The sequence below is a fragment of the Papio anubis genome, chromosome 2 (genome assembly GCF_008728515.1).
Source record: "Papio anubis isolate 15944 chromosome 2, Panubis1.0, whole genome shotgun sequence".
In the NCBI taxonomy this organism is placed as follows: Eukaryota; Metazoa; Chordata; class Mammalia; order Primates; family Cercopithecidae; genus Papio; species Papio anubis.
Window position 1 is genome coordinate 55632994 of NC_044977.1, and position 24705 is coordinate 55657698.

The window sequence follows — 24705 nt, forward strand, 5'->3', positions numbered from 1 at the left end:
ACTAGGGCAATGCAGCGCCACTGCTTTTTCCCTTACCCTCCTGCAGGCCAGCCCAGGCATGTGCTGCTGGTGATGGCAGGGGTGCAAGAGCAAACAGAGACACTCAAGGCATCTCAGGGCCCGACTGGAGCTGGAGTAGCACATTCTATTGGGCAAAGCAAGTTATACAGCAGCTCTGTTTCAAGGAGTGGGGAACTAGATTTTGCCCCTTTAGTGAGAAAGGAATTGTAATCACATGGCAACGATTGTGGGTACAAGGAGAGATTGAAGAAGTGGGGCTATTAATGCAATCAACCTGCCTCATGGAGCATCGAAATAGGAAACTCAGGTGCAGTTAATGAACTCGGCCAGCTCCCAACTAAGTGGGACCTAGGGGAAGACACATGTGCCAGATGGGCTCCCTAGCTTCAGGTTTCTTTTCTTTTTTTTTTTTTTTTTTGAGACAGAGTCTCACTCTGTCGCCTGGGCTGGAGTGCAGTGGCGTGATCTTGGCTCGCTGCAACCTCCGCCTCCCAGGTTCAAGTGATTCTCCTGCCTCAGCCTCCCGAGCAGCTGGGATTATAGGCGCCTGCCACCATGCCCAGCTAATTTTTTATATTTTTAGTAGAGACAGGGTTTCACTGTGTTGGCTGGGCTGGTCTCAAACTCCTGACCTTGTGATCTGCCCACCTTGGCATCCCAAAGTGCTGGGATTACAGGTGTGAGCCACCGCACCCAGCCTTCAGTTTCATTCCCTAGAAATAAGGGAATTATGTTGATGCTGCTCAACTCACATAATTTCAGAGAATCCATTCTTTCTTCAGCCCACTCTCAGATTTGGGGGAAGGATTATAAACTGTAAAGTGCCGTGTCATGGGAAGCAGAATTGCTCTTCCAGAAGCACTTGGCCCATAGAACTGGGGAGGAGCGCGGGGTAGTGCAGAAACGATGGACTGTGAGATGAGGAACCTGTCTGTAGGCCCCACGTCCCAGACTGCATGTCCCAGGCCCCACATCCCAGGCTTCTGATATCTCAGGTTCTTCATTGTAAATTGGAGGCCCCGTGGGGTCAAATAAATAATGGGTGTAAATAGGTTTCAAAAAACAAAAAACATCAAGCATTCTGTGGTTGTAAGGTATTATTAGAAACGGGGATACCCTGTTTCAAATAATTGCCAAAGTAGCTATTTGACAAGTCTGGCTTCACCCCATGGCACTTCTTCTGTCTCCCCAGATGAGATGGTTGGGAGTCAACTGTTCTGAAAAGATGCTTCCAGAGTCCAAGAAAATGACAAGCAAGACTTCCTAGATATTCTTTTCCTGCATGACACCATGAGGCACTGCCCAAAAAATTGCTGGTGCTTGTAGCACACATTCCTCTGCTTGTTGTCTGCCCGGCAGAGAGAAATGCTGGGGTTGGTGGTTTTTCTAGGGCGTTTTCTTCTTCCAGTCCTGCTCGATCAGCCCCTGAAATAAAAGCCGGTGTTTCTGGAGGAGAAGCAGGCATCTCCGCCCTCATCCCTTTATCCTCCTCCTCCTCTGGCTCCTCCTCCTCCCTCCCTGAAATTGATACCCTTGGTGATTAGCGTTGTCCTCCCTGAGATGCTAGTGGAGGTTCTCTTGGACACTTAAGCTAAACTGGATCCGTGGGTATTTCTCTCACTGGCTTTGGAGTTAGAAAACCAACAAAACAGCCCCTCCCTGGCTCTGGAGACAATTTCAGGGGTGGGAGGTGAGGCTTAATGCCTTTCATTCCCAAACTTTGCAGAGGGGCTTCTGAAAGATGGGAGGGAGAGCCCGGAGTGTGGCCCACCATCTGAGGTTCCGGGCCCCATCACAGCCCTGGTGGACCTTGGCCTGCCCATGTCATCTGTTTTAGTGGCTCTGGCACAGGCTGCATTCCTTTCTCCTGGAGGCTTCACCTCTCTCCAGAGGCCACCACTCTGGACGGCTGCGTGGAAACACCTGGGCCAGAATGCATCCAATTCCCGCAGAGCAAAAGGAAGCGCTTGGATGCTTCTTGCTGCGAGCACATTGTTATTTTTCTTTCCTCTCTCATGAATCATTCTGCCTGGAATCTTCCCTGGAAGGGCTCATCTGGCTAATGATTCTGTGCCCAGAATCAGGGATTTTGACGCACTGATGAGCGACAAACAGAGGTGGCCGAGATTTAGGGGCAGAGGAGCCTTCAGTCTGGGCTCACCTAGTCCGGGGCTCAGGTTGTGGCTACAGCACCTGACAGCCGAGTTCGTTAACTCAATCTCTGTTTCCCAGTCCTAGGCTCCTGTAGGTTTGTGGTCAGTATTAAATGAGATCAGGTGTGTGAAACTGCCTGGCACAGATGAGTTTTGAATCTGACTGGCGTATGATCAACCCTTGTGCCTACTGACCCCTTACCCCACTTCTCTGGTGGCTGCCACGACCCCATATTCTTGTCCTCTACAGTAGAAGAAATCAAGGTGGGGGCCCGGCAGGCTCTGACTTCCAGAAAGCATTCCTCTTGTTTTGTGTTTACTTCTGCAAAAGTAAGAAGTAAAACTGGGGGTGTGTCCTTGGGCAAGTTATTTAATCTCCCTGAACTTCAGCCTCCTTATTTCAACAATGTGAATGGTATTGGGTGTTGTAGGGAAAGTTTTAGAAGTAACAGATGTAGAGTCGGGTATAGATTCAGTACTTGGTAAGTGCTAGCTGGATTAATTTCACATCCTACATGTCTCTGGTCTTCCCAAACTGTGGGTGTGTGTGGAGGGGGTCCATTTCTGCCACTCATAGCCCACATTGCATCACAGCAGGCTGCCACCACTGGATGTCAGGCCTCCAGAGGCATCTCACGTGTGCCATGAACAATTCTGCTCATGCTGTGGTTGACCTCTGCTTCCTGCCAAGCAGCCAAGAGGGACACATCGTCCTCGCGCCCTACAGGATGTGCCTTGTGGGGTTCCCACTCCTCTTCCAGCACCTGGTCCTGGTGCTCTCTGGCTGTGTACCTTCGGATGCCCCTGTGTTCCCATCTGGAGTCTGTGTTGCTCCAGAACCATCCCTGTGCTAAGCCAAGGTGTGGAAGAAGCCCTTCCCTTAACTCTGCCAAGTTTTGTCATAAAAATCTCATGATTTCCCAAGAGACATCTGAATTGGGCCTTGAAGTATGAGTAGGAGTTTACCAGGTGAGGGGTAAATGTAAACTTATATTTCACTTAGAGGCCACTTCTTCTCACAGACTGACTTCCTTTTCATTAATTTTTGAAATCAGTTATGGAAATTGATGCTGGGGTTGCCTGTCTGCACCTCTGGTCTTGCTTGGGGCTATAAAGTCCCTGCTATTATAACAACAGCTTCACATCATTGCCACTCTCATCACCAACTACAGGTGGAGCGGGACTCTAAACTGGACACTCTAAGGGAAATGCTGTGTGTGAACTCCACTACAAGAACCTCTGCATTTGAGATGTGCCCTGTGGCACCGTATGCATGGGGCTCTTATACAAGTTAGCAAACCAGGATTTGTCAGTCAACACGTGGAATGCCTGCTTGATGGAAGGAGCTCAATCAATAAGTCTTAGTTGAGTCTCCCTGTCCCTACCTGTAGTATGGCAGTAGCCTTCTACCTGGTCTCTTCTACTGACCCACCTGCCTCTATGTTGCCCCCAGGTTTTCTATAACATTGACTATGGGGTAAGGTCTAAGCCTCTGAACATGGCCTTCAAGGCTATTCACCATGTGGCTACAAGGAGCCCTTTCTGCCTAAGTGTCTTCCATGCCCTGCTAAACTTCTTAACTTTTAGCCTTGTTGAACCCCTCACCAGTCCCTGAACAGGCCACATACTTCCAGACCTCAGGGCCTTTGCCCACTCACCATATTCCTCATGCCTTCTCTTCTCTCCTGTCACCTGGTAAATTCCTATCCAACCTTTGAGGCCAGGCATGCATGCCCAGTGAAACCTCCCTGGCCCTTTTGCTTCCTACCATCTCCCCTACTTCCTGGGTTCCTTTCCTTCTTGATGTTCTTCTTTTGTGTGTACCCGTGTTTTAGCTCATTGTAACGTTGTGATTTTTTGTATTTGTTAGTGTCTGCCGAAATCCTCAAGGGAAGCTCCTGAGTTTCTCCCAGGGTTGTACATCTTTTCCTAGCACAGAGCCTGGCAGATGCTAATAAATGTTGTATGAATCTGTAAATGACGACTGAATATGGAAATAGGGAGTTCAATATGAACTAGGTTAGCCATGTCTCATGAGGAAGGGGGATTTTGAGTATTTGAGTCAAACATAAAAACTTATATAAAACAGAGAGAAAGGAAGGCCAGGTGCAGTGTGGCTCATGCCTGTAATCCCAGCACTTTGGGAGGCTGAGGTGAGTGGATCACCTGAGGTCAGGAGTTCGAGAACAGCCTGGCCAACATGGCGAAACTCCGTCTCTACCAAAACTACAGAAATTAGCTGGGCGTGGTGGCATGCGCCTGTAATCCCAGCTACCTGGGAGGCTGAGGCAGGAGAGCCGCTTGAACCTGGGAGGCGGAGGTTGCAGTGAGCCAAGATCATGCCACTGCACTCCAGCCTAGATGACAGAGTGAGACCCTGTCTGAAAATAAATAAATAAATAAATAAATAAATAATAATAATAATAAAACAGAGAGAAAGGAAAGTATCCCTGAGATTTTACTTGCTAGAGTAGAAGAAAAAGATCCTTATATTAACTTAGAAAAAAGAGAGAGAAAGATTATATGGGCATGAATAACAATGGATTTTCAGATTTAAACATTTATAATGCACATGTAACCTTCATTGAATACTCAGGCACCATGCCAAGCACTTTACATGCATAATCTCATTTAATGCTCTTAGCAAAACCGTGGGGGTAGTTATTCAATTTCCCCAAATGTGAGTTTACCACAATTGAGATAAATAGGAGTTAGATAGGTGTATTAGTGCATTTTCACACTGCTGAAAAGACATACCTGAGACTGGGAAGAAAAAGAGGTTTAATTGAACTTACAGTTCCACATGGCTGGGGAGGCCTCAAGAATCATGGCGGGAGGCAAAAGGCACTTCTTACATGTTGGCGGCAAGAGAAAATGAGGAAGAAGCAAAAAGCGGAAAGCCCTGATAAACCCATCAGATCTCATGAGACTCACCTACTGTCACCAGAACAGCATGGGAAAGATAGGCCTCCATGATTCAACTACCTCCTCCTGGGTCCCTCCCACAACATGTGGGAATTCTGAGAGATACAGTCTAAGTTGAGATTTGGGTGGAGACACAGCCAAACCATATCAATAGGAGAGGGGCTGAGGTGGAGAGGAGAAGGGCATTCCAGGCAGAGGAATGTGCCTCGGTGCAAAGGCCCTGAGGCAGAAAAGAACTTGGTATGTTGAAGGGGAAGACAGAAGGCCAAGGGACTGAAAGATAGGGCACAAACAGCAAATGGGACAAGATGGAGCCATGGAGAGAGGTGGAGACCACACCACATAGGTCTTACAGGCCACATTAAGGACTTGGTCTGTTATCCTAAAAGCACATTAAGGTTTTGGTCTTTATCCTAAAAGCAACCATGATCCATTGAAGAAGTTTAGACTGGAGGTAGAGAGGGAGGAGAATAGGAACTTGCTAGTGGTAGCATGAAGTTGATTTTTGCGTTCTAAAGAAGAATTGATCTGAAAATATCAATTTTCAGAGGAAAAGTGATGTGGGGGCTAGTTTAGGAGGAGGCTGTTGTGGTTGTTCAAGTCAGAGACGATGGGGATTTTTAACTAGGATGGTGGCAGTGGAGATGGAGAGGAATTTGTGAATTTAGAAGAAGTGTTGGGCTGGTAGAATGGATAGGACACAGTGATGGGGTGGGATGGACATGGGGGAAGGCAAGGTCGGGGTGATGGCCAGTTTCTAGCTTGAATAGCGGGAAAATCAAGGTGTTGTCTCCTCAGGGAATACTGGGGCAATGGTGGAGTTTCACGGTGGGAATGGGGGTAACTCATGGGGATAGGGCTCCGTAGAAGCCTGCCATCATGTACCCTTCCTATGGGGGAGGGTGCTGTGGGCTCGCACCCTATCATGATCATGGTTTTGACAGTGCATCCCAACCTTTCAAACACAGACAATGAAAGGAATCAGCATCGCTGGCATTTGTGCCGCTCTTATATTCCTTGTTGATATTTTTATGTATTCTATTATGGAGTACTTTCAGGATCCAAAAGGCTTGGTCCTGGAAACTACAATGCAAAATTCAGTGGCATTTTATCCGTTCGTTTCCCTGAAAAGCCAATCTACATCAGCCTCTTTCATTCAGACGGGAGAACATAAGAGAGTCAAAGCTAAGGGAACAGGCAGTGCAGCGGAAGTTAGAATCTGTTAAGTTGTGTTCTTGCCAGAGCAGACTGCACTAGGCAACCCAATTTGGTGCTGGGGAGAAATGTTTGGAGGTTGAGGGAAGAGGAATGGGGAAGAATTCCCCATTCCATTCAGGGAGGGCTGGAATTCATCTCCCTGTGATCTGGACAGGTAGTGGGCACCTTGGCCCAGAGGTGATTCCTATGGGACTGTTGAGCATATAACCTGATTTTTGGCAAAACAGGGAACGGAGGTGTGTTAGGTTAAGATATTGAGGCTAAGCATGGTGGCTCATGCCTGTAATCCTAGCAGTTTGGGAGACTGAGGCGGGAGGATCACTTGAGCCCAGGAGTTCACGACCAGCCTGGGCAACATAGTGAGACTGCATCTCTACCAAAAAATGAACAAAATTAGCCAGGTGTGGTGATGCATGCCTATAGTCCCAGCTACTTGAGAGGCTGAAGTGGGAGGATCACTTCAGCCTGGAAGGTCAAGGCTGCAGTGAGCCGAGATCATGCCACTACACTCCAGGCTGGGTGACAGAGAGAGACCCTTTCTCATTAAAAAAAAAAAAAAAAAAAGGAAATTGCCCACCAACTTGGTTGACATGCAGTAGGCTCTTAGTGCTGGAATGGACCTCGATCCAACTACCTTGCTTTCTGCAGAATTTAAGTCCCAGAGCTTGGCTCATAGTGGGACCACAAAGGCAATCCACTGACCGACTGACCTAGAGTAGTGAAGAGACTTGCCCCAAGTCTCACAAAGAATTATTGCCTGAGCAGGGAACAGAAAGAACCCACTACATTATGCTGCCAAGTGACAAGCTAATAAACACGAGGTGTTTTTCCTCTTTGGTAATAGGACCCAAGACATGAACTATGAGCTTGGCAGAGAGTTTCACATTGCATTAAAAGGACAAATAGATTTATATAGGGGTAGTAAGTACTCACTCTGAGCCCAAGTGTGAATGAATGGATTCCAGCCTAACTATTGAAATTTGCTACGACATTGGGAGATGCGTCTACAAAGGGAGCTATAAGCTTTTTCATCTTTGGTTGATCTTGTGTGAATATTACAGGTAGTGAATGTGTGAGCAAGATTTTTTTGCTAATTCTCAGGCAGCAGAGTCTTATAAAGTAATACTAATCATACCAAGGAAAAGAATCTTGCCCATTTGCGTAACTTTTTACTGCTTACGGAACTCTTTCATATGTATGTATTAATATTACCTAATTTGAATTTACTGCAGTTCTTAGGTAGGTTCCATTAATCCCAGTTTACGGATGAGGAAACAGATGAGGTTAATGCCTGAGGCAGGGCTGGAACTAACCCAGAACTCGTTTTTTCAAGTTGGAATTTCAGTATGAAATAGCCTTTCTGGATCCAGGGTATGTGCATATTCCAACATTATCTGCTTTCAGGCTTGCAATCCATTATTAAGCCATTAGGCAACGATAATGATTTTGTATTTTTTTCTGAGGCTTTTCCTAAAAGTTTGCTGGACTCAGCATTTGAGAAGGTACTTTGCTGGAGCCCTTTTCTTATGTCTTGCCAGCCTCCATCTATCCTCAGAGGCAGAGAGGGTCTCCTGAAGAGTTTATGTGGAAACTTGACCAACTGACAACAGGAATTGATAGTGATGACCAAAAGGGGTTGCTTGATGTGCACCATAAAAATGAAACTCATTCAAACAACCAGGCCCTGCTCGCTGACCTCCTGGAAAATCTAATCTCGGTCCCTGTTGTGGAATGGATTGAGATTTGCTTTGAAAATCTTTGCAGAGTCTCACAAGGTTAAAAACAAAAGAACACACGCACGCGCGCACGCACACACACACACACACACACACACACCCCTGAAGTCAGATCCTTCTTGTTTCTTTCTCTCTTTTCCAAAAATCAATTGGCAAGAATTTGCAAAGTTGCCAGAATGAGGTCATGGGTAATAACTCATGTGGTTTTCAGAAACATAAATCACTCAGCCTGATGTAGTGGCTTTCCATCCCGTGGCAAGTCTTACTAAGCAGTAGCTGCAATGTGCGTAAAATATTTGGACGGCATGGTGGCCTTGGATTTTCTTCCATGTGGCATTCTCATCAGAAGGTCAAGGGAATTCATCCTGCATCCTATTAATGTCAGGTGAATGCACACATGGCCAGAGGCACCCTCTCAATGAAGATTTAGCAGCTCTTAGCGGCTCTGTCCCTGACTGGTCATTTCAGTGTGAGTTAATGGGGTCAAAGTGGAGACAGCTGTGGCAGAGTGGGGGCTGGCCTGCTCTGGGTTTGAATCCAGCAGGGCCAGCAGTAGCTAAAGTGAGATTTGCTGGGAAGGTTGCCAGAGTCATAAGCTGGAGGTGATATGGTTATTGTTTAGTATTAACATGAAAAAATGAATCTGGATATAATTTGTCAGATCTTGTGTTCTTCATATTGTTTTACACTGGGTCTCTAATCACATTTTTGCAACCTTCCTATCCCTGCCTAACCCCTGGGGAGAAATGAGGTTGCCACAACTAGAGGACATCTCACTGTAGTATGATCTAATAATCACTTTCCCGGGGCCAATAGATATTGAGTGTTTTTAAAAATTTACTGCCTCTCCCCTTATTAGAAGAGTAATGCCTATATGTAGAGTATTTGGAAAATATAGAAAAACACAGTGATTACTTAGTAGAGGAGTTGGCAACCTATGGCCCACAGGCCAACCTAGCCCATTACCTGTTTTTGTAAATAAAGTTTTATTGGAACAGTTGTGTGCATTCATCTCTATATATGTATTCTATGACTACTCTTGTTGGATAATGATAGAGTTGAGTAGTTGTAATAGAGATGGTATGGCCTGCAAATGCTAAAATATTTACTATCTGGCCCCTTATGGAAAAAGTCTGCTAATCCTTGGCTTAGCACATAGGTGGTTAGTGGATATTTACTGATGAAATTAATTTATCTGTAATCCTACCACCTAAAAATAACCATGATTAACATTTTGGTGTATATTCTTCTATCTCTTCTCTGTGTGTAGGTAGCTATAATTACATTTTAGGAGGACTAAACCCTACATCCTATTTTTGTAACTTACTTTTGTCATTTAACAATATATTATGGGCATTTTCCAAGGCTATTTGTATGCAACATGAATCTTACACCACATAGGAGTTTATTGCGTGGATGTGCCAGAATTATTTAACCAATCCTCTGCTGCTCCATAGTTATGCTGTATCCAAGTTTTCATTTCTATAGACAGTGCTGTGATAAGTCTCCCTGCACATTGTGTGTGTGTGTGTGTGTGTGTGTGTGTGTCTATGCCTCTGAGCCTAGAAGGAGAATTATTCCATTTCATACTGCTAATTATTTTTTCACTTAGGCATGCCATACCATTGTACTACATTGGGATTTCCTTGAGGGCAAGTATGCTGTTGCATATGTATTTCTATCAGCTCCTCCTGCCCTCTAACACAGACATAGTAGGTGATCATTAAATGCTTGGGATGGTGGTGTATGATAGAATGGCCCTCTCCTTCTCTCTGCTGGTCTAGATCATGCAAGTCTTGCTTCACGAGGCCTCAGCTGACTCCTCTACAACCCATTGTCCTTCCTTCTTCTGGTCATCTTATATTCAATACCACTCCCCTTTTAGACTATACTGTATATTCTTCAGAGCTCTAGACTGTACTCTGTAATTCTTCGGAGCTTTCAGAGTGGCACAGTGTACATTATATTAGTTTCTAATGGCTGCTGTAGCAAATTGCCACACACTTGCTGACTTAAAACAACACACATTTATTTTCTCACAGTTTGGGAAGCGAGGAGTCTGCAATCAGCTTCACCAATCCAAAATCAAGGTGTGGCCAGAGCCACACTCCCTCCAGCAGCTCTAGGGGAGAACCTGTCCCTTGTCTCTTCCAGTTTCTGGTGGCTACCAGCATTCCTTGGCTTGTGGTTGCATCACTGCAATCTCTGCCTCCGTGGTCACACTGCTTCCTCCTCTTCTGTGACAAATCTCCTTTTTTTTCCCCTCTCTTTCCTGTAAGGACACTTGTAATTGCATTAGGGTCCACCCAGATGATCCAGGATAATCTCCTCAAGATCCTTAATTTTAATCACATCTGCAACATCCTTTTTTGCCATTGAAGGTAACATTCACAGTTTCCAGGGATTAGGAGCTGGATGTCTTTTGGGAGTCATTATTCAGCTTACCACATACATTTCATTTATTCATTTAAAAAGATTTGTGAGGAACCAACTTGGTGGCAGGCACTGATGTTGTGTTAGCTGCCTTTTGTAACAACAGGGCAGAAAGGATTTGCGTATGAAGAACTATGGACAAAAGGGTTGAGCACTGGCCAAGCAGCTGGGAGACACAGGTGCTGGTACAGCTTTGGGGTGTGGCTGTCTGTTCCTCAGTTTCTCCTCTTGTGAATTAAGAGGTTGGACCAATTACTGTTTCTTGAAGTTGAGGCATGAGCACTACTGATCGTACAGGTTGAGTATTCCTTATCTGAAATGCTTGGGACCAGAAGTGTTTCAATTTTGGAGTTTTTGCATTTTGTAATATTTGCCTATTCATAATAAGACATCTTGGAGATGGGGCCCAAGTCTAAACAGGAAATTCACTTGCTTCATATACACCTTTTACACATAGCCTGAAGGTAATTTCATACAATCTTTTAAATAACCTGTGTGTTGTGTATCTAAGTTTTGACTGTGACCTGTCCTATGAGGTCAAGTGTGGGATTTTCCACTTGTGGCATCATGTGAGTGCTCAAAAAGTTTGGATTTTGGATTTCAGATTTTCAGATCAGGGATGCTCAATCTGTATATATACAGGATGATTTTAGGTGGTACACAGAGACAGAACTAAATAACATTAACTCACGACAACAGATAGTTCTTTTCTTTTCTTTTTTTTTTTTTTTGAGACAGAGTCTCGCTCTGTCGCCCAGGCTGGAGTGCATGGCGCATCTCGGCTCACTGCAAGCTCTGCCTCCCGGGTTCATGCCATTCTCCTGCCTCAGCCTCCCATGTAGCTGGGACTACAGGTGCCCGCCACCACGCCCGGCTAATTTTTTGTATTTTTTTAGTAGAGACAGGGTTTCACCGTGTTAGCCAGGATGGTCTCGATCTCCTGGCCTCGTGATCTGCCCGCCTCAGCCTCCCAAAGTGCTGGGATTACAGGTGTGAGCCACCGTGCCCGGCCAGATAGTTATTTTCTTTTTAGTCCTCTTTCAACCCTTCCTGCCTTCAACCTTTTTGATTACCTCAATGAGAAAGTTGCTCTTAGGTGCTAGCATGTCTTCAACACTTGCTTGAATACTTGCTAAACTCCTTTTATATTAAAAAATCAGGTCTCAAACTGCAGAATCTAAGTAGAATTTAATAACATTATTTTGCGTTCATTGTGTTTATTTTTATAGTTATATTCCATTAGTGGCACATTTTTTTGGGGGGCCGGGTCCCATTTATGGTGGTACCATAAAGCATCCCAGGTAAAAAGTAAGATGATTTAAAGAAATATATTAGACAAATATACAGCAGGTAGTTTTTAGAAGGGGCACATTGTAAAGATGGCTGTGAGGTTTGGGAAAGATTTAGATGTTTCCAGCAGGCCCCCAGTTCTCTGACTTCTATTTTAGCTCTGGGAGGAAAGTATGATTAAAAACATAAAGAGAAACATCATCAGTCAGAGGACGCAGCTGGAAATTCAGCATTAATGAATTCTGATCTCTTCTCATTTAAATGGATCTGATCCTTCAGGGACCATTGGGCAGCAAAATCGTGAATATTAATCTCGTGTTGAAATTGATCACACCCAGCCAGCTTTAACTCAGAGCTTCTGGTAGTAGGCGGTGTGGCCTCACTCTGGCTGTTCTTTGCATTTCAGTGAACATCTGGAAGGTGTGGAGGCAACTTCTGTCTGACTTCTTCATGGGAAGGAATGGCTATTATTTGGACACAGCACAGATGCTATGGGGAAACCCTCTCTCCCTCCTGTTCTGCTTTCTGCTGCCTGCTTCCTATTGAGGGGGACTGGTTTAGCAATCTGGGTAGGGGTGGTCAGGGGTCCGCAGAGCTGGATTTCAGCTTTCAGACCACTGTGGGAAGTGGGACTCCTTTCTTTAATTTCTTCAGCCATGCATGTATATCCAATGCTAATTCCCTAGTGTGTTGGGGACCTCATCATTTCCTCTTACATAGAAGAAAATTTTCCTGGTTGACAGCATCATCATTATTAAATAACTCCTATTTTTTTTCAAAATACTAGCCAATATACTGTGCTTCCTTTTTGGAGGAGCTGGTGGTGGTGAGAATCAGTGTGGGAGATGCCAGTCATTTCACCCAGCACTGCCTTCCCAGCATATGTGTTCCCCCATCCCCTAGAAAGCTGCAAGCAGATAGAATTTGCTTCAGGGAAGCCTTTGGAGTTGATATGCTTTGATTCTCTGCGCTAAGACTGGCCTTTACTACCCTGAATAATCGTAAGGTGGCGAAAGACAGAGCATAAAAACCTGGCTCACTTGGTATAGTACATATGGCAGGCTCTCATCTCTCTGGCAACGTGGTACAAGATTTGGGGCCAAAAGATTTCTTAATATTTACATGAAATTAGGCATGTCGCTTCACCTCTCTGTGGCTCAGTCTCCTCCTCTGCAAAACGGGATAATAGTAGTAACTCCCTCCTAAGGCTGTAGCATAGGTTCAAGGAGACAATTCCGGGAAGCACACAGCTTCAAAATGTCTGCTCTTACTTCCTCCATCCTGCAGATGGGAAAACCAAGGCCCAGAGAGGTTAACTGACTTGCTGAAGGTCACACAGCTAGCCAGCGTCAAGGTCAGGCTCTGAACTCAGCCAAGTCTGATCCCAGATCCAGCTCTTGGAACTGCAGCACCCAAAAGGCCTATTGATCAGGGCCAGCCTCCCCAGGAACCGTGGGGATCAGGGATAGACCCAGGAAGCGCCTGGCAGAGTCTCTCGTGGACTCTGGCATCAGACAGGCCCAGGTTCCAATACTGTGATTCAGGCAGCCCTTTTCCCTTCTTTGGGCCTCAATTTCCTCATCTGTAAAAGGGCGTGACACCCACTGCCTCCTCTAACGTGGTATTATTTAATAATTGAGGATGGCCACTGACTGGCCTGGCTCAATAAAGGTTAATAAAGGATGGCCTGATGTCACTGCTAGGGGTCGTTGGCCGAATACAGGAAGGGGAGAGGGAGAGAATACAGGGTGCCAGGAGCTTGCTCGCGTCTGTGAAGAGGGAATTCGAAGAGACGACTTAGGAGCCCGCTCTCAGCCACCCCAGCGGCTGCACGTGGCGCGGGGCGGGGCGGGGCGCTCGGGGTCCCGGCGACGGTTGCCGCGGCAACGGCTCGCGGTGGCTGACCCCAGCCTTGCATCTGCTGCCCCCAACCCCGGCGCTGGGCGCACGGATCCCAGGGGCCCTCGGGGCCGTCCCGAAAGCCGACTCTCGGTGTACAGGGGACTAGGAGAAGGGCGGCAATGGGGAGCCCGTGCCCGGGCCGCTCACGAATCCTTTGTGCAGGGCCTAGAGAAGGAGCGAAACGCGGGCCAGGCCTGCGGAGAGGGCGGGCGGGGAAGGGGAACCCGCACAGAGAGGCTGGAAGAAGGTGGCTGGTGACACAGCCCTCCTTGCGGGACTGTGGACGCGGGGCGCAAGATGACGCTTGGGAAACACTTAGCTCGCTGCCCAGCGTGCCTGGTGCTCACGGTCCATGACTACAGCAGCCGTCATGGCTCATTTCTTGCGTCCCTGCGGTGCCCCAGGCACCACGCGCATACCACCCCTCACCCTTTTAACAACCCCAGAGGGGAAGGTATTATTCCCTGTTTTACAGATGAGAAAACAGAGACCGGGCTGAAGCCACTTTCCCAAAGTGGAGAAAACCAGATTTGGAACCTAGGCTGGCTGTCCTCAGAGCTTGTGAGCACATGCCCTTCCGCCGCGCCATTCCACCTCTGTATAGATGCTGTTCGCCTAGGGTCCACCAGGTGCCTGGCACATCATGTGCATTATTTCCAGTCTGATCCTGGCAACAACCCTGCAAGATGAGAATAGTTACTTGCCAAATCCAAAGACAGCTCAGAGAAGATACTGAGTTGACTGCCCGAGGCTTCACAATGTGGATCCGGCAGAGACAATAATCAGCCCTGTGAGAGTGGCTCCAGAGTCCAGGCTCTGCTGGGTGTATCCACTGGGTCACATCATCTCCGCTAGGGCTGGAGTTGGAGGGCAAGGGACCCCACCAGGATGCTGGGTTTTGGGCTGAGAGCAAGGAGAGTGAGTCTCCATCATCATGTTTTCTTGAGGGGAGGGGTTCGAAGACTGCAGTACACTGCTCTTGTTGGAGAGGTGGTGCACAAATTGGGAGTAATAAAACGTAGTGCCATCCCTGCCTTTCAGGACCATATTTTCCATTTAAGGAGATGAGAAATGTCCACAGAAATAAGTTATAATACATGGTAATTATAGCTAAACTTTTTGAAGCCTCTGATGCATATGCTGTCTAATAGAAGTTTCTGCAATGATGGAAGTATTCTGCACTGTCCAGGATGGTAGCCACAAGCCACATGTGTCTTTAGCACTTGAAATGTGGCAAGTGCAACAGAGGAATGAGTTTTTTGTTTTAATTAAATGCAAATATCCACATGTGGCTAGTGTGTTGGACAATACAGTGCTAATATATGGAAAGCACTATGCCAGGAACTTCCTTTGCATTAACACATATCATTCTCACAACAATATGAGGTAGAGATTATTATCATTCCCATTTGACAGAGGAAACTGAGTCTCAAGTTGCCCACCTGAGCATGTGGCAGGGCCAGGATTTGAACTGGACAGATGAACCCAGAGCCTGCTACATTGTGCTATGAAGCTGAGATTTCTCTCCTCAGAGGAGGGCCTGAGGTCAGGGTCAGGATGTACTGGGATGCATATAATGACAGCCAAGCTGGTGCTCTGTGTGGATGGTACAGAGATGACCATGGCGGGTGGAGACAGGAGGTAGAACAGGACATGATCCTTGAAAGAAGAGGCAGCAGGACTGCCAGAGAAAGTACCCTGACCTGAGCATTGGGTGATGTTAGTTCCTGTCTGCCCTTTACTCTCAGTTTCATCCCTGGCTTTGCCACTTTCTTGGTGGTCCTGGGCAAGTCATTTCTCCTCCCTGAGTCTCAATTGCTTCATCCATAGAATACGAGTGGCGGTACTACCAGCCTCGTAGGATGTCATGATAATCAGACGTGATTGTGCATAGATGTGATGAGACATTGTTGGCTGTAACATACCGGGTGGTTCATCTTTATCAGCTCCTAAAAATTTACACTGGGAAGGTACCAGCTGCCCCTGTGGAGCAGAGGGTGCAAGTACTCCCTTGATCTTGGTTTTCAGGATGTATACAGACTGTGAGTGGTGCCTCTCCTTCCCAGGAGGTGCCAGAACAGTTACTGCATTTTCAGGACAGGGTCCAACGATTAGAATTGGGTGGGGTCTGGGAAGCTACATTTAAAATTGCTCTTTGTGGTCATACTCTCCCTCTTACTAACCCAGAAAAACCGTCTGCAGGCAAGGAACAGAGGCCTCCAAGGGCAAGTTTTGGCATTCCTAACATGTCATACCTGTTAACCAGAGCTGCAGGATTTGCATTGGTTTTATCTGCTTTTTCTCCCTTTTTTATGATGAAAAATTTCAAACATTCCAAAAGTAGAGAGAATAGTATAATAAGCCCTTCCTGCTATCTAGCACTAAACTTTAGTGATTAACTCAAGGCCAGTCTTATTTTACTTAAAACCCTACCACTCTCCATCTCCAAACCTAAGGCTATTTTGGAGCAAATCCTAGCATGTCTGCTTCTAAATAGTTCCTACTCTGTCCTAAAGTTTTTGTCACAGTATAAACTGGTAAAATTTCAGGGGAGGGCAGTTTAGCAATCTTGATATCTTTATGCGATTTTACTTTAAGAACTTATTATATAGATGATATTCCTGCACATGTGCAGAATGAAGCCTGTGTATGATTATTCATTCCAGCATTGTTGATGATAGTAAAAGATTATAAACAACCTAAATGTTCAGCAAAGGAGACTGGCTAAAAAAAATTTACGGTGGAATTCTAGTGTGCTGTAAAAGGAATGAGGAAGTTCTTTACATAATGATATGTACTGATCTCCATGATGTATTATTATTATTATTATTTTAGATAGAGCCTTGCTCTATTGCCCAGACTGGAGTGCAGTGGCACAATCTCAGCTCACTGCAACTTCCACCTCCCAGATTCAAGTGATTCTCCTGCTTTAGCCTGACAATTAGCTGGGATTACAGGTGTGCGCCATCATGCCCAGATAAGATTTTGTATTTTTAGTACAGACAGGGTTTCGCTATGTTGGCCAGGCTGGTCTCAAACTCCTGACCTCAAGTGATCCGCCTGCTTTGGCCTCTCAAAGTGCTGGGATTACGGGTGTGAGCCACTGCGTCCAGCCTCCAGGATGTATTATTAAGAGAAAAAGATAAGGTACAGAACACTGTGAATGGTATGCTGTAACGTGTATAAAAACAGAGGAAAAATATATTTAACATTCTATATATGTAAATTCTATATATATTCTGTCTTATATACAGATATAGGTCATATAATATAAATAATATATAATGTATATAATATGTTTTTTATATATGCCATTATTTCTGGAATGATGTACACGATCATGGTAGTTCAGTCCTTTTGTGAGAGGGGAACTAGGTGGCTGGTAGACAGAGGTGGGAGTGAAGCTTTGTATACCCTTTCTACCTTTTCAGTTTTGTACATAATATTAAAAATCCCTATATTTCCTCTTTAAAAATATAATTCCTTTTTTCTGTAAGTCAAAAACTGCTATAAAAATAAAGTCTATTAATTTCAAAAAGGATATTTACTCAAATGAATTGAAAACATGTCCACACAAAAACCTGCATACAGATGTTCATCACAGCTTTATTCATAATTAGCAACCAACATGTCTTTCAATAGGTGAATGAATAAACAATCTGTCAACATTATTCCATAGCACAGAATATTATTTGGTGATAAAAAGGAGCTACAAAGCCACAAAAAGACACGGAAGAACCCTACATGCATACTGCTAGGTGAAAGAAATCACTCTAAAAAGTCAACATACTTTATGATTCCAGCTGTATAACATGCTGGGAAAGGCAAAACTATAGAGACAGTAAAAAGATTAGGGGTTGCCAAGGGTTGGCGTAAGCGAGAAGGGAGGATAAGGGGAGGTATAGGTGGAGCACGAGGATTTTTAGGGTGGCAAAACTATTCTGTATGATACTGTAATGGTGGACACATGACATTAGACATTTGTCAAAACCCAGAAATGTACAACAGAAACAGTGAGCCATAAGGTAAGTGACAGACTTTGGTGTATCAGTATTGGCTCTTCAATTGTAATAAATGCACTATGGAATGCAAGATGTTAATAATCGGAGAAACTGTGCAGGGGAGAGGGAATATATGGGAACTCTGTACTTTCTGGTCAATTTTTTGGTAAACCTAAAATCGCTCTAACAATAGCCCGTTAATTAAAAAAGAAAAAGACTTTGATCTGAAGAATCTCCCTACGATTGCTGGTGAGGTTGTGATTCTGAGGGACAGTGGGGAGTATGAGGAATCTTGCTGTCCATACGGTGGGTCACATGGGCTGTTTGCCACAGGTGGCAGCCTGGGTGCAGGCAAAGTGATCTTTAGTGAGACTGTTGCTTGGAGAGTGAGCAGGAGTGTTATGGGAATGGGTAGGCAGGCTGTACATTCTTGGCCTTTGAACGTCAGAGGAGTTTGGCTTTGATCCTATAAGCAATGGGGAACCATGGAGAATTTCATCAGGAGGGTGACACAGGGAGATTGGTGCTTTAGGAGACCTGGACTGAAGAATTAATTCTTACGGCCAGGCACAGTGGCTTATGCCTGTAATCTCAGCACTTTGGGAGGCCGAGGTGGGTGGATTACTTGAGGTCGGGAGTTCAAGACCATCCTGGCCAACATGGTAAAACCCCGTTTCTACTAAAAATACAAAAATATTAGTTGGGCATGGTGGTGTGCACCTGTAGTCCCCAGCTACTTGGGAGGCTGAGGTGGGAGGATCACTAGAACTGGGAAGGCAGAGCTTGCAGTGAACTGAGATTGTGCCACTGCACTCCAGCCTGGGTGACAGAGTGAGACTCTGTCTCAAAAAAAAAAAAAAAGAGAAAATGAGATCTTCCCCTTCTCTGGGCCTCATGCCGCTGTCTATAAAACCAGGAGGCTACACCGCACAGTGAGGTCATCTTCAGCTTTCAGGTGTTGAGTTCAAAGCCTGTCCCACTTTCCAACCCCTTTCCCTCCCTGCCACATCCCCCTTTTAATTTTTCTGCCACTCAGCGCTGTGTTATGGCTAGAACTGTCCCCCGGTGGGGAAACGTCTGCTGAATGAAGTCTGTGCCTTGGGAACAATTCTGTTTTATTTTATTTTATTTTTCTCTCTTTGAAATCTTCAAGGAGAAAACCCAAATCTGTGCCAGCTCGTAGGCTCCTAGCAGCAACTTGGATGGGAATTAGAAAGAACGAGATGGGTAATCAAATGCCCTCAGGGTTCCAGATCAGGGTAGGCTGTGGAGGGTGCTCTGCCAGGGCCATTTCCTACTAGAAGGACTTGATTCTGAGCCCTGCAAACTGATGGAGGGTTCCATGCACAGCCCAGCCTGGGAGGCTGCAGCTGGTTGTGTGAACTGGGGGAGGTTGCTCTGCTCTTTCCAAATTGTCCGCTGTCATCACGATGTGATTTATGAGCTTTTCCTCTAAAATATGAGAACGTTGTCTCTTGATAATGCTCTGTAATGAGGAAGGCTGTGGCTGCAGCTTTTCTAATAAATAGTATCTCTTTAGATCACCATCTTGTTACAAAAAGAATGCAAGAGGTTGAATACAGAGGGATTAAAAGTGTCTTTTGTGTTTGTTTTGTTTTAATATGGAAAACAAGGATAATTCATGAAATGCAGACCAAGAAGTTCCTATAGGGGCCTCGGTCTAGCATCGTGTCAAGGGCATTGTGGTAAGCTTCTGAGGGACCTGGGTTTGATTGCTGGCTCTGCTCTGAACCAGCTGTTAGGAGTACAGGCTAGTGACTTCCTGCTGAGCTGCCACTTCCTTGTCTATGGGGAAAAAGTGGGAAAACACTAGTAGCACTCTCTGCATAGTTATATTTTTATGACTATGTGTTGATAGGACAAGGCTTGGTGTTGTGGGAGTGATGGCACCTCAGTACAGTTCAGTTCAACAGGTAGACCATCTAAGAGGGGACCTGTGTAGTTTGTTAGAGTTCAGAGGACGACGTGTGACCTTGGATGAGTCCCTGATCTTGGTTTACATAAAGCCTTGGTTTCTTCATTATTATAAATCCACGTTGAATGTATGTATGTGTGGGGGTTGAGTGGTGTTGTGTGTGGTATGTGTTGTGTGTTTTGTATGTATGTGTGGTGTGTGTGTGCCATATGTTTGTGTGTGTGTGTGTGTGTGTGAGCTGAAGCTTCCATAATCACAACACTTAATGTACTTGGTTAAAAGCATTTGCTAAAGGGAAACAGTAGGCTGGGCATGATAGCTCACACTTGTAATCCCAGCACTTTGGGAGGCTGAGGTGGGCAGATCACCTGAGGTTGGGAGTTCGACACCAGCCTGGTCAACATGGTGAAACCCTGTCTCTACTAAAAATACAAACATTAGTCAGATGTGGTGGCACACACCTGTAATCCCAGCTACTTGGGAGGCTGAGGCAGGAGAATCCCTTGAACCTGGGAGATGGAGGTTGCAGTGAGACGAGATGGTGCCACTGCACTCCAGCTTGGGTGTCAGAGCGAGACTATCTCAAAAAAAAGGGAAATAGTAATTTGCTATACAGATATTGATATCCTGATGACCTATTATGTGCTGGGGGAATCTGCCCTCAGAGCTTAAATTTCATTTGAGGAGATAAGGCAGAGATGGCATGCACACATGAAAGAGTGAAAACTAACAAACAGGAAAACCCAAACAGAACAGCACTAGGCAATCTGAGATTTACTGTACATGCCATGGGAGTTCAAAAGAGGGTCACCAGGCTGGCAGCCCAGGCCTTCCTGGGAGGAGCAGTGCTTTATGTGGGCTCTGAAGCAATGGTTTTCAACTTTTTTTTTTTTTTTTTGCTTACCTACCCTCTACATGAACTTTGGGAAGAAAAATATCTCTTCTGCTTCACACATTTTAAGTTGACATCTAAAATGTCTCATTCTTTAATTTGTGCTAAATAAAATAAAATAAAATAGAATATTTTATTCTAAGTTCGATTAGTTACAAAGGATATAATTTTGGCCATGTTTTAAATATTCACATTTTAGGGTAACATTATACCATACCACTGTCTTAAATCTGTATCAAAATGTTGTGGGGAGGGATGGGCGGGGGGACTTACCTCTTTAGTCCCAGCTACTTAGAAGGCCAAGGCAGGAGGATTGCTTGAGCCCAAGAGTTGAAGACCAGACTGGGTAACATAGAGACCCTGTCTCTACAAAAAAATTTTAAAAATGTATCAAATAGAAACTAACATAGCAATTTTTAATTTTGTCTTTTTATTGAAGCCTCACTTTCATGTAGTAGAATGCATAGATCTTAAGTGAGCAGCTCAATTAATTTTTATCAGTGTCCCTACCACCCACACCAAGGTGTAGAACATCTCCAGTATTCAGAAGGCATGCTTGTTCCCTCTCTCCGTCAATACCCGTCAAACGTGACCACTTTTCTGACCTCTATCACCATAAACTAGTTTTGCACAACCTCATTGGTTCTGGCTTCTTTCAATAAACACAAGGTCTGTGGGTTTCAAACATGTTGCTGTGAGGAGCAGTAGCATTCCTTTTTCATTATTGTATATTATTGCACTCAATGAATAGCTCATATCCAAAAAAAAATCCATTCTATTCTTACTAGACATTTTGGGTCATTTCTAATATTTGGCTATAAAGATACTATAAGTATTCTTGTATATATTTTTTGGTGATCATAAGCACTGATTTCTTTTGTGTATGTATCCATGAGTGAAATTTCCTGGTCATAGGATAAATACCATAATACATTGGTTTCTACAATCATCCATCAAAGTTACCTGAACAAGTCAAATGTTTTACACTGCTCCTTTCTTTACGTTTCTGAACTCCTAATTCCCTTTCACTTGCTTCATAACGTTTAATCTTAACATATTTTATGCTTGAAAGTTTTAAGATTATCATCTCTTTAAAACTCTACTTATGTAAGCTGAAATGGGCATTTTAAATTTTTTCCTTTGAACTCTAAGATTCTTCCTTTTATAATGATTATGTATCATTATGTATCATTACAGTATCACTGTAATGTAATACACAATTTATCAAAATAACATTATTATTTTACACATTTGATAAATCATTAAACAAAGCATAACTTTGTATGGGAAATGCTTCTCATAATGAGATGGGTGGGATGGTAAATGGCAGTGCTTATCAAACTTTAAGGTGCACAAGGGCCACCTGGGAGAGCTTGATAAAATGCAGATTTTTTATTTGGATAGTATGGGCTGGGGCCTGAGACTTTATTCCGAAATTTTTTTTTTAGCTTTATTAAGGTATAATTGGAATGCCCCCTAAATGCGCACATTTAATTTATTCATCTTGATGAGTTTGGATGATTCTGTATTTCTTCTCCCTTCCCTTCCCTCCCCTCCCCTCCCCTCCCCTCCTCTGTTCTTTTCTTTTCTTCTCTTTTCTTCTTACAGGAGTTCACTCTAAGCATCGTGGTATGGTCATGGCTCACTGAAGCTTTGAACTCCTGGGCCCAAGCAATCCTCCCACCTCAGCCTCCCAAGTAGTTGTGATTAGAGGCATGTGCTACCACACCCAGCTAATTTCTTTTTTAAATTTTTACTAGGCTGGGTGCGGTGGCTCACGTCTGTAATCCCAGCACTTTCTGAGGCTGAGGTGGGTGGATCACGAGGTCAAGAGATCAAGACCATCCTGGCCAACATAGTGAAACCTCGTCTCTACTAAAAATACAAAAAATTAGCTGGGCATGGTGGTGTGCACCTGTCATCCCAGCTATTCGAGAGACTGAGGCAGGGGGATCGCTTGAACGCAGGAGGCAGAGACTGCAGTGAGTGGAGATCGGGCCACTGCACTCCAGCCTGGCGACACAGCGAGACTCCATCTCAAAACACAAAACAAAACAGACAAAAAAAATTTTACTAGGCATGAGGTCTTGTTATATTGCCTAGGCTTCTGTATTTCTAACAAGCCCATTGATGATGCTGATGCTGCTGGTCCATGGATCACATTTTCATTTTTGAGACAGGGTCTTGCTTTGTTGTATAGGCTGCAGTGCAGTGGCACAATCATAGTTCAGTGGCACAATCATAGTGCACTGCAGCCTGGACCTCCTGGGCTCAAGCAATCCTTCTGCCTCAGCCTCCTGAGTGGCTGGGAACACAAGCCCATGCCACTACACCTGGTTAATTTAAAACAGTTTTTTTTTAAGTTTTTATAGAGACAAGGTCTCCCTCTGTTGCCCAGGCTGGTCTTGAGCTCCTGACCTCAAGTGATTCTACTGCCTCAGCCTCTCAAAGTGCTGCGATTACAGGCGTGAGTCTCATGGACCACACTTTAAGTAGCAAGGGTTTATGATCCCTTGATTAAAGGAAGATTTGCAAATACCAACTTTTAAAAAATACTTTATATTATTTGAAGAGAATATAACTTTGTACATTTATTTATTTATGTATAAATTTATGGAGTACAAGTGTAATTTTGTTACATGCATAGATTGTGTGGTGGTAAAGCCAGGGTTTTTCGGGTACCCATGACACAAATAATGTACGTTGCACCCATTAAGTAATCTCTCATTATCCACCTCCCTCCCACCCCCTCACCCTTCTGAGTCTCTGTTGTCTACCATTCCACACTGTACGTCCATGTGCACACATTATTTAGGTCCCGCTTATAACTGAGAACATGTGTAACATGATGCTGGCCACCATTTCAGATGGGGCACACATTTAGGCAGGTGAGATCTGATATTCCAAGGAATGGCTTGAATGGTTTGGAGAGTCCACTGGGGTAAAGTCCTGAGAAATGAAATTTGGGACTGCGTGGTGGATGGTCTTGAATTCCATGCTGAGGAGTTGGATTAATACTCCGGCAGAGGGGCGCCGTGGGGTATTTTTGAGCAGGTTGCTGGTATGAGCAGAGTGCTTTGCAGGCTGATCTGTTGAGCAGCCCTTGGAATGGCCTAGAAAGAATCGATGCCTGGGGGCAGTGGCGGTGATAACCCCACAGGCTTGAAGATGAAAATGGCTGTGGTACTGGCATTCAGCTGTGATTTTTAACTCCAGCTTCCAGCTTTTGAATTGTTGCCCTGGTTGCATAGACCTGGTTTGAGCAATCAGTAGTTTCTGAAGTGTGGGATCTGAGAGATTCATACATGGAATTCAAGGTGATATAAAGCAGGACACAGACATGGCCTTAAATAACACTGAAACCCAAGAAGGAAGAGCATGCCCTTCTCAGCCCTCTCTTAGTCTTGACTACACGTGGAGAAAGTCACACTGCCATTTTCCTTTGGTTGATAAAGAGCCAGCAGCTTAGGCTTAGAGCCTTTGGTAAACAATTGTCTCTAGATAGAATTTTACAATATTTTTGTTTTCATTGAATTATTTCCTATGTCCCAGGCTGTAAGGGGTCCTAGTGTTTCACTTTATTGTATTGATAGAAATCTTTGCATTTTAAACAAGATCATCTCTGTAGGAAAGTTGAGTTAATTTACTAGATCATGTGGAAGAAATAAGAATGCTTGGGGCATGTGAATATGGCAAAAATCATGGTGGTGACATGCAATGATTCAAGTTTTGGAAACATTTGGTTAGACCAATGGTAAAAACGAGCAAGAGTGGAATCTTTGTGCCAATGCTCTGCCAAGCAAGGTCTGGGCTCTGGCTGGGCTCAGAGAGGCTCTGGGTGGTGATAGGAGGGAGTTGCCTGAATTGCAGGGCCCTGGCCAGCAAAAGAGCAGGCCCCAGTGACCCCGTCCCCACCACCAGTCTCATGCTCCCACCCTTGTGTGCCCGCAGAGATCCGCACGCAGCTGGTGGAGCAGTTCAAATGTCTGGAGCAGCAATCAGAGTCGCGACTGCAGCTGCTTCAAGACCTCCAGGAGTTTTTCCGCCGGAAAGCTGAGATTGAGCTCGAGTACTCCCGCAGCCTGGAGAAGCTGGCCGAGCGCTTCTCCTCCAAAATCCGCAGCTCCCGGGAGCACCAGTTCAAGTAAGAAGTTGGGTGTGGGTGCACAGAGATGGGAGGCAGCACTGGAGTGGGCGG

At 45.0% G+C, this 24705-nt stretch overlaps 1 protein-coding gene across 8 annotated transcripts in view; it reads left to right on the forward strand.

The window, feature by feature from the left end:
- The window catches only part of SRGAP3 (SLIT-ROBO Rho GTPase activating protein 3), a 315323-nt gene that overhangs the window by 151168 nt on the left and 139450 nt on the right, over window positions 1-24705 (forward strand). For all 8 annotated transcript variants that reach the window (XR_643522.4, XM_021933198.2, XM_021933193.2 and 5 more), the window contains exon 2: window positions 24459-24651. Coding sequence is in view for 6 of the 8 variants with exons in the window: in XM_021933193.2 (XP_021788885.1) it covers window positions 24459-24651 (193 nt within the window). In the remaining 2 variants the exon portion in view is untranslated. The remainder of the gene's footprint in view (window positions 1-24458; window positions 24652-24705) is intronic.